The sequence below is a fragment of the Pseudophryne corroboree genome, chromosome 6 (assembly GCF_028390025.1).
Source record: "Pseudophryne corroboree isolate aPseCor3 chromosome 6, aPseCor3.hap2, whole genome shotgun sequence".
Taxonomy (NCBI): Eukaryota; Metazoa; Chordata; class Amphibia; order Anura; family Myobatrachidae; genus Pseudophryne; species Pseudophryne corroboree.
Window position 1 is genome coordinate 764,595,720 of NC_086449.1, and position 14,913 is coordinate 764,610,632.

The window sequence follows — 14,913 nt, forward strand, 5'->3', positions numbered from 1 at the left end:
AAAAGCAAATTTGTTTGTATCTACAGGTTCTAGATTAAATGAATATGCTTTACAAAGCTTTCTTGCTGAATAGATTCCAGCTAAGGAATGGTCACTAAGAACAAACAACAACACAAACTACATTGTTATCAGCAAAACATAAGATAAGTGGATGTTGCATAAATTTGTACACACACACACACACACACACACACACATGCGCGCACACACACACACACACACACACACACACACACACACAACCCACCATTCAGTATAAAGGGTAGTGCGGTTTGTTTGCATAATGTATATCAACAATTCTAACATTCAAGGAACCATATGACATACATCAAATTAAATATAGAAGATGCTAAAATAATTTAATTATGCATTCTTTTGCCTCACCTGATTAGTTTCATTCAACCCATTCATGCCAGAATTACTCTCTGTCTCATTGACCACAGTCTGCAATTGTGGTAAATTAAGAGGGCTAATAAAAGTGAAATCACTATTATTCGCTGAAGGAAAACAGGTTTTGTAGCATTGTCCTTGAAGGTCCGAGGGCTCCATCCTAACCTCCATGTACTTCAAAGTTCCATCCGTGTTCAAGTGAAGTGTTGGCTTATACTGTTCTGTATAGTACTGGGGTTGAGGTCTTTTTGCACAGCAAAAATATCCATTGTAATTTGATTCTTTTCTGAAATATCTTACAAGCAATATGATGAAGGTAATAACAGAAACAATGCTAATGGCTACCAAGGAAATTATTAAGTACAAGGTCATGTTGGATTTGATTTCGGATGATGAAAGAAATGTGTTCGATTCATGACGCTCTTGTAGAGCTTTGTCTTCAAAAAGAAGAAGCACTGTGACTGTAGAGGATAAAGAAGGTTCCCCGTGATCTTTAACAGAAATGACAAGCCTTTGCTCCACATGATCAGCCTCCTGGAATGGCCGTAAACTCCGAACTTCTCCGGTATGGGTAGATATTTGAAATAAAGTTGGATCAGTGGCATCTTGTATATTATAATAAAGCCATGCATTGCGACCCGAGTCTGCATCCACCGCAGATATTTTGGTGACCCACGCTCCAGTAGAAGCAAATTTCGCTATCCCACGTTGAATTGGGTAATCCCTGGAATATTCAGGATACAGTACTTGAGGAGCATTGTCATTTTTATCCAAGACAAAGATAAAAACATTTGTGGTTGAAGAGAGCTTGGGATAACCAGAATCTTCCACTTTTACAGTAATCTGTAAAACCTGAACACGCTCATAATCAAAGGAACGTTGGGCATAGATTGTACCATTGTCAGCATTGATGTATAAGAATGAGGAGATGGGAGATCCTTCGATTTGGGTCTCCACCACTGAGTAAACCAGACGTGAGTTTAACCCCTGATCCAGATCAAATGCAGAGACTTCACACAACAAACTTCCAGGGTTATTATTCTCTTCGATAAAGGCATTGAAATGTGATTGAGAAAATGAAGGAGAGTTATCATTGATGTCAGAAACATTTAAAATGATGGAAATCTGTGTGCTTAATGGAGGAGAACCAAGATCTGTGGCAATCAAGTCCAGAGTATATTGGGATGCTTTCTCTCTGTCCAGCTGTCCATCTGTTATGATTGAATATCGATTATTAAAGGGCTTTATCCTAAATGGCAGGTTCGGCGATAATACCAGATTCACCTCTCCATTTTTTCCAGAATCCTTATCCTTTACGCTCAGGAACCCAATGGCCGTCCCGACTGCTGCATTTTCAGGCACTGTATTTACCAGAGAAGTTAATGAAATCTCTGGAGAATTATCATTAATGTCTTCTATCTCAATCACTAGCAGACAACGACTCTCTATCTCTGGAACTCCTTTGTCCTTTGCTCGAATGGATATTTCATAGAAATCAGCTTCTTCAAAATCTACAACACCCCTTACAGACATTACTCCTGTCTGCTGGTTCAATTCAAATATCTGCTTTACAGAATCCAATGTATGATAGTCAAAAAAATATTCTATCTCTGCATTAAGACCTTCATCTAAGTCTGTTGCGTTTAGTTTTGCTACAATTGTTTTGGGTGCTGTGTTTTCCTGTAAGGTCACTTTGTATGTTGAGTGATCAAAAATAGGTGCATTGTCATTACTATCGAGAACAATGACAGTGATTTTAGATGTCCCTGATTTAGAAGGTTTACCACCATCAATGGCAGTGATCAAGAGTGTATAGCTCACTTTTTCCTCCCTGTCTAACGTCTTCTCTATAATGAGTTCAGGGATAATAGTCCCATCTTTCCTCTTCTTAACAGACAATTTGAAATATGGGCTGGTACTAAGAATATATTGAGAAACACCATTAGTGCCTGTGTCTAGGTCCTGTGCGCTCTCCAGGGGAAAGCGGGCACCCGGATTTGCTAAAGCTTCTGAAATTTTAATGATTTGCTCACCGGTCACAAAGCTTGGAGAATTGTCATTTATATCAAGGATTTCTATTTCCAAACTAAAAAGCTCTAGAGGATGATCAGTGATCATCTCTAAAGTCAATGAACAGCTTATTCCAGATCCACACAGAACTTCTCTGTCCACCTTCTCATTAACCACCAAGTTTCCATTGTCCTGGTTTACAGCAAAATATTTTGTGTCCCTCTCTGAGCCCAAACGGATCATGCGTTTAGAAATGTCTGCTATGTTTAGTCTGAGGTCCTGAGCTACATTACCTATAAACATTCCAGGTTCTGACTCTTCAACAATAGAATAACGGAGCTGGCCAGAGACCCAGCCCCACCTAGAAATCAATAGTAAAAACAGTACTTGCCATTCCCAAGGCTTTGAGATTTGGATGTCCATAACGTAGATCCTTTGCTACAATTAGCATGTGTTATTAATCCTGTTATAATCCAAAGGAAGGCAGGACCTTGATAGTCTCAATTAAGGCAGTATAAAAGAGTAGATCCATAAGTGTAAAATATCCACAGGATGTGTTTTTAACCGGAGCAGCAGCTACGATTCCTCTGTTACTGGAGAGATAGGAGGGTGATTCACTGAGACAAGGGGAGGAGGGTGAATGCATTATGAGGGCGGATTTGTTTTACAGAAAAGCAGGTGACTGGTTGGCAACAGTGCCCTCTCCTGGTCAAGTATGATGGCTGCAGTCAAGTTAACAAATTGTTTTCAATATCAACTCCCACTCACAGTGTTTATTGTTATAAAAAACCGCACAGTTACAAAATAGATATAGTGGAAGCTGTGTTTATTTTAGAATTTTTAAGAGGTTATGTTTTTCAGCTAAAAAAACAAAAAAAAATTGTTTAAATCCTTTTATACAGAAATAATTCTGATCTATTGGAATGTAATCATAAAATCTTATAAAAAAAAAGCCTACATTTTGTTTACTAAATTAAATGAAAATTAACATATTGGAGCAATAGTTCACAATGTAAAGCAGTTCACGTAGAGTTATAGTTTAATATTTCAATTAATAATATTTAAGTGAGGACAAACATGGCTTTCTTTTGATAATATATTGGCATGCATATTTGTTTAATTTTAATTGCACTATATATGAAAAAAGAATGACATTGGGAAAAACGTTTTTTACCATTATTGTACTATTTTTTCATTTTCATACCAGTAGAACATCCCAATGAACGGGAAGCAGTAAAAATGCCGTTGGCCGGGATCCCGGCCTTCAGGAGACCGACACAGGAATCCCGACAGCTGGCATTTTGCTGACAGCCGGCATCCTGACACCCGCCCCTAATTCCCACTCTGGGGCCATGCCACCAACTGAGTGGGAATAGAACCTGTGGCAAGGGAAGCTCGCCACCAGGCCCGCAGCGTGGCAAGCGCAGCAAGCATGCAAGGGGAATCGCTGATGGAATACTGACGCCTGGATCCCGCTGTTGGGAAACTGACAGCCGGCATCCCATCTGCAGGTATATCATACCAGACCCTAATGAACATATCCTTACATTTATTGGATACCTTAATGTTTATACAAAAAATAAATATTGGTACTTTATTGACTGTTTGATCATTTTATGCTGACCTTAATAAATAAATCATATAAATTAATAAAGTGTTTAACTGTTTTGTTTTATTTATTTGTTTTTAAATCTTTTAATAATAACATGTTTGTACAAGTATTGCGTGTGAAATCTCAGCTAATATTAAAGCATGTAAATCTATGTTTTGGCACTAGGGGGCACTGTGCACTGTCTATTAGACTTTGCTGCATCCCCAAAGATGATGTTTCCTGAGTTTCTGTAACAAGCGGTGTGAACAGCTACAATGTGAAAAGAAACACATCTATATGAGGCTGCTGCTTTTAGAGAGGTGTGAAAACAATTTGATATCCCAGTTCACAGAATTCTTATTTGTTCATTGTCAGGATTAAGGATAAATTGCATGACACAGACAGGTAAGACATAAAATCTACCACTGTATATAGTAGAAATATGATGCTGATGTCTTTTCTCTGTTCTGCACACATGATTGCAATAATAGTAACGTTACTATGTTTAAGGTTATACCTACCACTATGGCAATTTTAAATATAATTTCATAATGACAACCACAATAAGACCTCGAGGGATCATAAAGCTCCCTATTTGTACATTCCCAGACCATAGATTCACAACATCGTAGTCTGTTCCCAGAGGATGACAGTGGGAGATGCGATTACTTTGCATTTAACCATCATGTATATACTTTAAAGCTATATTACCACCTGTTTGCTATATTTTGCTCACCTACTTCCCACCCTATCGGGATTCCTGGGTCTTCTGCTGCATGCAGTCATTTTTACCAGAACCACAGTACTCCATATCTGTAATCTAGAACCAGTAAAGCTTATATGCAAGGTACATGTGCGGGGAGGACAGATCAAAAGGCACAAACATTGTGATTGCAGATTCTGAATGGTCCTCCCATTCACAGCACCCACCATAGTGTCACAGCCCAGGCTTTCACCCACAGGTGTGATACAAACCAGAGTCTTGGCAAAAATTGCTGCCTGGATCATAAATGTCATTAATTCAATTTTATTTACATTTATTTCTTTTTCATTAACATTTATTTATATAGTGCTGGCATATACCATTGCACTTTATAACTAGGGACAAACCAATGATAATATGAGACTGAACAATATGTCAGAAAAAGAGGTAAGATGCCCTACTCATATTTACAATATAAAGAGATTAAAGAGATACATATTGCAAATTTGTTCATCCAGATTGCAGTGACCTATATGATCCAGTCACATGACACTGTAGAACATATGTAAGTTTTGTGTGAACTGTGTGATGGGGAAATATTTTATAAAATATTTGAAGGTAGGGATTTCCATAGAGTGGGTGCAGCCAAGTTATGTACAGTAAATGAATGGAAGCAGGTAATGAGAGTGGATGAGAGACACAGGTCTTGCGCATAGTGGTCAAGTGCGGAGATATTTTGAGATAAGCAAAGCAAGTGCCGTGGTGTTTCTCATGGTGCAAGCACCTATAGTAATAATGGCGGTTGCGGCTGTGGATGGAAAAACAGTGGGCGGAGCAGCTTCCCGCTTGAAGCCACACAAATCTTTCTATAACTAAATATGATGTGACTACATATATGAAACATGGAACTGCTGCCATAGAGACAGACATTCTAATATCAGGATATCTTGCATAAACATATTTAGGACACACTTCTGGGAAACTGTACGTAGAATATCAGTGTTAGGGATAAGAATTTGCAGAGGATTTAATTACACCTGCGACAGCTATAACAAAGTGTCAATATGGTTCCTGATTTGCATTTTTTTTTTTCAAAACACCAAACCATTTACAGAATAATATTGTTATCCGGATTAAGAAAAATTTGAAATGGTTATTTACTGGTACTTATCAATGGTACTTATCAAGAGATCTAGCAATGCTTTGGAATTCTCTCTTTAGAGCATGCAATAAGATAAAGCTAGATCATGGTTTAGGAAGAAATCCGTTTCATTAGTACAGTTAATCTACAGGGATGCTGTGCCCTGGCAGCAATATATACAGAGCTACAGTGATGAAACTGAATACCGTAAATGACATGATTCAATCACCATCTTTCACATCTTAGCTCACAGAGGGGTTCATCATACACCTTTTTCCAGTCTTTAGAACTATTTCAGGCAGTTAGGCACTAATGTATCCTAAGCGAATTTACATACACACTACTACATGAAACGCAAAACATTTACACGTATTGCATTGTTTTCAACTGAGTTATTCTAAAACAGCATTTTGTTAATCAAACATACAGTATGGTTTTATGTTTGTATCTTATTAACACAGTGGGTATGGAAACAAAATAGGTGCAATGCTCCATATATATACAGTCATATCTTAGAGCAAAAGCTAAAATATAGCACATTCTCTATTAGCGGTACACAGCTACATTATGTATGTTAAGAAATACATTCTGCACTACTGCCATATTTAGCTGATTTTGTAGATACAGAAGCCTATAGTTAATATTCCTCTGTAGATTTTAGAGTACAACGCTGTGAGCTTTGATAAAGCTATGTGAATAATGTAATTTTGGTGGAACCAATATTATTACACTTTAATACACTGTACACTTTAATACACTGTACTTTAAGGTTCCATAGTTCAACAGTTAGTGATGATCTTTATAATGCTTGTAATGTGGGTTGTTTGAGAAACAAATCCAACAAGTTATCATTACCACTTCTACGGAAAGTACTATTTCACTGTTATATTCAAAAGCAATCTGTAATCAGTGGCATCAACAGTGTTTTAAAATGTAACAAGCAGGGCCGGACTGCCCATTTGGCACTTCTGCCGGTCCGGTCAACAGAGAGCCGGGAAGGCAGAAGCAATATGGGGTCCTTCCGCGAGTCCATGCCCCTGACTTGCAGCACGCCTCCATTTGCAGTGTCCACATGCCCCTTTTGCGTCACGCGTGCCCCCTTTCACATGCCCATGCACACAGATGCCAGGACCAAAAAGAGGTACCAGTCCATCCCTGGTAACAAGCATGATGTCCTGAGTCCATTTTAGAAAACTTTGTGGCCCTATACCTCGCTGTTCTTGATTTGGGTTAAGAAATGATCACTCTTGAATTCTCTATATATAAAATTGTTGATTACTTAGAATTTGTATCTAATATGAAGATGAAAATAAAAAATAAAACAACACTGGAGATCCAGAATCTTCAGACTTTAACTGCAATTAGATTCCTGAACATAAGATGTAGATCTGATCACTAATTTCATATATTTAAGAGAAGAAAAAGAAACGATCTGTCTTCAAATTATAGAGTAGATTCATTGCGAGTGAACTCCCTCTTCTAGATCAGAGCAAGAGACTGGACATCACAGACTGCCTGGTTTATCATTCTCTTTATCCAGAGCATTGCAGACATGTTTTTCTAAGATGATTATCATTATTGTATAAACAGTGTTTTTATTAAATCTGCAGTCATGTGAATTCTACCCCTGGTGAAAACTATAGACATTTGCAGTGTGATGGAGATGATATATATGACTCTGTTACACTAATACAGATAGAGTACACTTTATTTCCCATATAGCTGGGCTTCACAGCTGCAGCACATTCATGTTTGCATTATTTGATGAGACAGGTGAGATAAATGCCTACATTAAGGTTTCTAAATCTGTACCATTGAAAGCCGTAAATGGCACATACAGCACGTACACCTGACTTCATGGCGTCAGTCGCTGAGAACTATTATATTCAGTCTTCCTCTGTTGGCGATAATAAGGATGCTTAGTAATGCACAGTATTTCTTCTTGCTGCAATTACTCTGTGCTGTTGCAGGGTAGTTATAGAATGCAGAATGAAAGTGTTTGAGCGGCAGCCTCTTGCTGTATAGTCAGCTATTGTTATATCTCTGGTCTGCTGTCTGAGAGATCCTGGGTTTGTTTACCAACAGTTATTTACACAACGCCTGAATATTCTGTTGCTCTTTATTGAAATCTCTTACACGACATAAAACATTACATGTAAAATCCCACTCCAACACCACAATGACAAACAGTATACCGATCGACTAACACTAGACTTAATAAACAATACAAAGTAATAAATATTTAACCTCACGGTCATATCACCAACATTTCAATTTCAATACATAGGGTAGTCTTAATTATAAATATACAGTTTTCTTTTATTACTGTATTAAAAATCTGCACTCAGAATACGCAGCCAGTTACAACAGACCCCCTCTGTGATTCTTTATAGCAAACAATGAAATACTTGTGGTTATGTGTGTAACCATGTTTTGTACCAGAAGCAACTAATTTGTTGAATTGTTCTTAACTGTTCTAATGGCCTATGCCAATGATTCCCTCCATACAGTATAACAACGTAGTGCTGAGGACAGGGGCGTTTTAAGAGAGGAGGGGGCCCGTGTGCAGACTCCGGGTGGGCCCCCTCCTCTTCACGGTGAAGCAGACTCTGGTATTGTGATGGAATCTACTGCGCATGGGCATGTCTCCGGAAACATGGTGCGGAGACAAATTTTGTACTTCGCAGCGGCCATTTTGGGTATGATTTTTGCAGCGGCTTTTGTGGTTGTAGCGGATGCAGCGCCTGTCGTGGGACTCCGGAAAGGTAAGTATTAAAATAACATGGGTGCAATGTGTGCAGTGCACACAGGCCCCCGGGTACGGGGGTGGCCCATACCGCCCACATTGCATCCATGTTGTTTCAATACTTACCTTTCCGGAGTCCCATGACGGACACTGCAACACCTATGTTAGAAACGCCAATGGATGAGAACTGTTAAACACCATCTTTAAATTTTGCACATTTGAGTGCAGGAACAAAAGTCTTCAAATTGGAAGCCCATAAAATGCAAAAAATATCTCAGTTATTTTATAGAATTCGCCCATAACTTAAACAATAATCATCTTACCCCTATATAGGTGCTTATGTAATAGCTTACGAGATTCAGGCTATGGCGCAATTCCACCATGTCTGACCGTATTTTTAAAGCAGCAATCATTTAAAAAGCAAAATGGGGTTTGGCCTTTTAAACGATTGCCGCTAAAAAATACAGACAGATCTGCCAGAATGGCGCCCTATCCTGCATCTCTCAGACTATTTTATAAGCCCCATGGAGTGTGCAGAGCTACAGCATCCAAAATCAATGTTCCTGCTCACTAGCAATACGTAGGAGAGTAGAGATGCTGAAACTATTCGAGCCAGTTTGAAATTTGATAGAACAGACCGAATTCAAGCACCATAAACTTTTTGTTGAAGCAATATTGAAAATATTGATATTTGCTTTTGACCACTACATAATTGTCATTTAATCTTCAACAAGCTCAAACATGAAAGGAAACGGTGGAACCCATTTGTTCAAATTTAGTATTCATTTTCTGGTCTTCGAATTCTAAAGTTCATGAATGTGCTGCAAATATTTTAGAGTTTTTATTTTGAAACAATTTTAATGCCTCTCTGTAGGTAAGTTTCCTGTGCATAAGTCAAGAATACTGTACAAAAGTCAAGAACACTGTATATCTAGACCAGAAAAAGTCCTTTAAATACAATGAAACAAGAGATGTAGTTATGTACAGTATGTGAGCGAAGGGGAGCCTCAGAGGAAACAAGAAGGGCAGACAGCTACATTCTCATACACTGTATTAACACACGTCTGTTTAAGAAATATAAACAGCATTCCTCCCTCGCGGCTGTTTACAAATGGTGCAACAACGTCACTGCTCCCTGGTCTAGTCTCACGGTCAGGGGAGAGTAAGAACTTAGATTTCACTTTACAGTATCGCACTATTACATTATATGGTCACCTTTGTACCTGCAAAAGTAACACCTGTGACTGGCATAATGTTTTCGGTCACAGTTTTATTAAAAAACAATGAGAAATTAGCTTTGTCAGATTTCTCATGTGAAAAAAAAAGATGCATTTTAAGAACGTTATTAATCTGGATATTGGCAAATTAGGACAGTGCCCCCACATGTCACCCAAAATGACCAGTATACTCATAAATCCAATAGGAAGATGACCCCTCTTACCCTGTCTGTACAAGCATTTGCTGATCAATTGTGCTCCTTACCCTCAATTATTATTATTAATCTTTATTTATATGGGGCTACAAGGGATCCGCAGCGCCCAATTACAGAGTACATAAACGAATAATCAAAACAGGAAAATAATGAATTAGAGTTGAAGACAATATAGGACAAGTACAAGGTTTATAAACATATCTATATCAGCAGATAACACTGAAATAAGTATCAGTGTGGCAGAAAACTGCTGGATTGGTGCCATCGAAGATGGTTTAAGTGAGAGACAGATAAGCACGTGAGGGTTGAGGGCCCTGCTCATGAGAGCTTACATTTTCAATGAAGCACCTTTGATCATACCGTCATTCTATGTGATGCTCTAAATGTCAATCTCAAATTTGGTACATCAGTGGCAAACTAGAAACCCATGCCACAATGAATACTGAACAATGAAGATTTGCAGCAAGTGCCGAATTCTGAATTCCGAATAAAAATAAAAAAACCCACACACTGGTATAAAAAAGAAAACAGTAAAAAAAATAAAAAATATTTTAATGTACATGTAAGCATGCGTGCCTGCTTTCTAGGCAATGCAGAAGATAGGTATAAAAGGATAAGTGAATGCGGCTTGGCAACACAATTCATATCATCAAGCAGGGCAAGCCATGCATTTCCTGTAGCATGTTTTGCTGCCTGTCAGATTATTTATTAATCAATAAGGATGTTGGATGCACACTGAGAGTGAGCAAATTCAGAATCATTTTCTTAGTAAACAAAGAAAGGTTTCTACTTTAAAACCATATACAAAACATACAGTAACACTGAAAAAATCTTGACCCAAATACTGTCATCTTGCTACATAAGCATTTCTACTAAAAGATTATTTAAAATTTTACTAGTGCACAAGTCTTTTAAAACAACTGTTATTTATAAAAATCTAAATTAACATTTTAGTAAATTGCTGTACTGCAGTTTATCTAGCAAATATAATATAGCTTAGTATGTAAAAAACCACACTAGCCAAACAAACCTGTTTAATTATTTTGTTATGACTTGTGCTGAAATAGTCCACATTACAAATTATTCTTAATAGCATTAACATTTTCAAAATACAATATAAACAGAAACACCCCTACACACACACACACACACACACACACACACACACACACATATAAATATACACAAAAATTAAATTCTTATTATTGCTTGATTTGGGGAAGAGGTGGGTGGGGGACTGGACCACACTTCCTAATTCGAAACATAATAAGAGGTGCTACCATGCTGATATTTGTAGTGCCACATAGAAAAAAAGAGAAAATGCAGGTGCACACTCTAAGCACTAAGACCACTGGTAATCAAAACATTTATAATAAACTCTGCTATTTAACATAGAGTAAAATTGAGGTCCTTAGCATAATGTTTGACAAAAATATGGGCCCACCTACCACGGCCAGGTGACCTCATCAGGTGTGTCCCTAACATTCCTAAGGTTCAAGTCCAGAACACAGGACTTCCCTGGGCCAGCACAACCCAACCACCCTAAAACATCACACTAGTGAGAAGTAGCAGTATCTTGAATTTTACAAGATAAAAAGTGTATGGTCTGGTGACTTACGTTAATTGTAAATAGGAAATAAAAACGAATTGAATATGGTGAGTATAATGTATACTTAAATTACTGTAGAATGTGAAGGAGATGAATAAGTATTGTATTTATGATACTGTAAATATGGTATACAGCTTACCTGATTTAGGTCACCCAATGAGTTTAAATTAGAAGACTCAGTTTCAGTAACCATGTCTTTCAGATTTGGAAAATTTAATGGTTTGCTTAGGGTGAAATCCCTTTTCTCAGAAGAGGGTGGGAAACAGGTCAGATAACACGGTGCTTGTGGATCCTGGTGAGCCATCCTCACTTCCATATATTTCAGGGTCCCATCAGTGTTCAAGTAAAGTGTAGGTTGGTACTGGTCTTTGTAATCCCTGGCATATGGTTTGGTTAGGCAAGAACCACAACTGCTGTCATAATTTTCTTTTCGTAAGTACCTCACAAGCAATATAATAAATGTAACAAGAAAAACCACACTGACGGCCACTACTGAAATAATAAGATACAAGGTAATGTCTTGTGTAGGTTTAATATTGGTCAACAACTCATGAGATTTGGGACTTTCTTGTATAACATGATCCATAACAGTCACAAGCACAGTGACTGTAGCTGACAGAGAAGGTTCCCCGTGGTCACTGACTGATATCACAAGTCGGTGCTCTGTGGTATCTGCCTCATGTAAGCCCCGCAGAGTTCTGACTTCTCCTGTGTACTCAGAGATGTGAAACAAAGCCGGGCTGGCAGGCTGAGCAAGGCTATAGATGAGCCAGGCATTGTGCCCAGAATCTAGATCCACCGCAGATACCTTACTGACTAAATATCCGGCAGAGGCAGATTTTGGGATGTTCTCTTGAGCAATGATTTCCCCGGAGCTCTCTGGGTATAATATAGTGGGATAGTTGTCATTTGTATCCAGAATAAACATGAAGACAGAAACATTGGAAAATAACTTGGGAGATCCAGAATCTTCCACTCTTGCAGTGATCTGTAGAACCTGGAATTGCTCATAATCAAAGGAACGTTGGGCATAAATATTCCCAGTGTCGGAGTTAATGTAGACAAATGAGGAGACAGGAGAATCGTCTTTGTGTCTCTCAGCTATGGAATAAATCAGGTTTGCATTAGCTCCCTCATCTGGATCTACAGCAGATACTGTACATAGCAGCCTGCCGGGCTCATTGTTTTCTGCTATGAAGGCATTGTAGGCAGTCTGTAGAAACGCTGGAGGATTATCATTAACATCGGAAATATTAATAGTGACTGTAGTCTGGCTGCTTAAAGATGGAGACCCCAGATCAGATGCAATCAGTACAATAGTATATTGTGAGACCTGCTCCCTGTCCAGGTGTCCACTAGTGACCAGTGAGTAACGATTGGACATGCGCTGGCATCTAAAGGGTAAATCTGGTGATACTTCTAGTTTAATTTCCCCATTTTTACCAGAATCCTTATCTCTGACTGTAATAAACCCAACAACTGTCCCTATTGGGGCATTTTCATAAATTTGATAATTTTTAGGGGTAAAAGTGATTTCTGGGGTGTTATCATTCACATCTTGTACCTCCACTTGGACAACACAGCGCCCCTCTAGTTTAGGTGATCCTGTGTCTACTGCTCTGACAAAGAGTTCATAAAACTTTGACTCCTCAAAATCTACAATTCCCTTGATAAATATCTCACCAGTGTCAGAATTTAAATCAAAAATTTGTTTTGCTGAATGCAAAGTATGGTGATCAAATGAATACAATATTTCACCATTTGTTCCCTCATCTAAATCGGTGGCATTTAGTTTAAGAACGACTGTTTTCAAAGGAACATTTTCTAGCAATCTGATCTTAAAATGTAACTGATCAAACACTGGTGGATTATCATTAATATCTAATACAATAACAGATATCTGAGTGGATCCTGATCTGGGCTGATCTCCCCCATCAATGGCAGTGAGAATAAGCCTGTGCTCTGCTTTCTCTTCTCTATCCAGGATTTTTTCCAGCACTAATTCTGCAATCAGTGTTCCATCTTTGCGATTTATAACCAACAATGAAAAATATGGATTTGGATCCAGTCTGTATTGGTTAATACCATTAATTCCTACATCCAGATCCTGTGCAATATGTAATGGAAATTGTACACCAGGACTTGTTACCAGCTCTGTAATCTTTACAACTTGATTGACACTTGAAAAAATTGGTGAATTATCATTTATATCCAAAATCTCAATTTCCAGATTGTGCTGCTCCGGAGGGTTCTCAGCCACAACCTCTAGATACAGCAAACAGCTCAGGCTGGACGCACACAGACTCTCTCTATCAATCCTCTCATGTACAGTCAGAGATCCAGTTTTCTGATCAATAGCAAAATATCTGCTGCTCCCTTCAGATCCCAAACTCAGTCTCCTTTTACTAATATCTGCCAGATTTAACCCCAAATCCCGAGCTACATTCCCCACAACATTTCCTAGATCTGACTCCTCAGCAAGAGAATAACGAAGCTGCCCAGAGACCCAGCCCCAGCTACAAAGTATAAGGAAAAATGCTACTTGCCATTTCCAAGACACTGTAGACTTTTGATTGTCCATATCTTAAAACCTTCCTATTAAATGTTGGAAAATGCACATCCTTTATGTAATCCAATAGCGACTGTTGTTTCAACCTAAATCATTTTGCTGAAAATGGCTCTGTGGCATAGGAAACATCCAAAGGGTTTTCATCGGAGTAGCAGCTCTTCTTTGTGTGTGTGAGAAAAGATGGGAGGGTGATTCACTGAGCCAGGGGGCGGAGAGTATAAGGCTGACATGAAGAGATTCAGTAGTGTACAGTATATTAAAAACTGGACTGGTGCTCCCTCTTCTGGCTGATAATGATGTTTGCAACTATAAACTTTTATTTGCTAATGCTAAATTTAGAATACAGAACAGTATGTGAAAATAAAGTTATGAAGCAAAAGTTTGGTTTCTATCCCGTGTTAAAATTCACAATTTTCTTTTGAAATCGGCAATGTTTTGACATTGCTGCATTTTAAAGTAGAACAAAAGTAAAATACATTTAGTATAATAACCTGTTCAGAATTTAGACTGTGTCAAGGGTAAAAAATAAAATTGTTCAATCAATTTTAAATAAATGTAACATTTATAACCAAAGGTGTATACAGCAGCAGTACATGTGCACAGATTTGCCAGGATATGATTGCAGGATGAAAGTACAGATGGAGCCACGCTAATCATGGATCCGTCTGCGCCCCAGCACGCCCGCCAAGTCCCGCCGATCGATGTGAATGGAATGCGCGTTC

General features: G+C 38.3%; 1 protein-coding gene across 45 annotated transcripts in view; it reads right to left on the reverse strand.

The window, feature by feature from the left end:
• LOC134933410 (protocadherin gamma-C5-like) overlaps positions 1-14,913 on the reverse strand; it is a 688,451-nt gene that overhangs the window by 80,823 nt on the left and 592,715 nt on the right. The window contains exon 1 of one of the 45 annotated variants that reach the window (XM_063928580.1): positions 11,762-14,356. The exons of 43 other annotated variants lie outside the window; for them this stretch is intronic. In XM_063928580.1, coding sequence (XP_063784650.1) covers positions 11,762-14,203 — 2,442 coding nt within the window. In that variant the 5' untranslated portion in view covers positions 14,204-14,356. Of the gene's footprint in view, positions 1-384; positions 2,976-11,761; positions 14,357-14,913 lie in introns of those variants that run through there. One more of the 45 variants, XM_063928587.1, reaches the window with a different exon arrangement.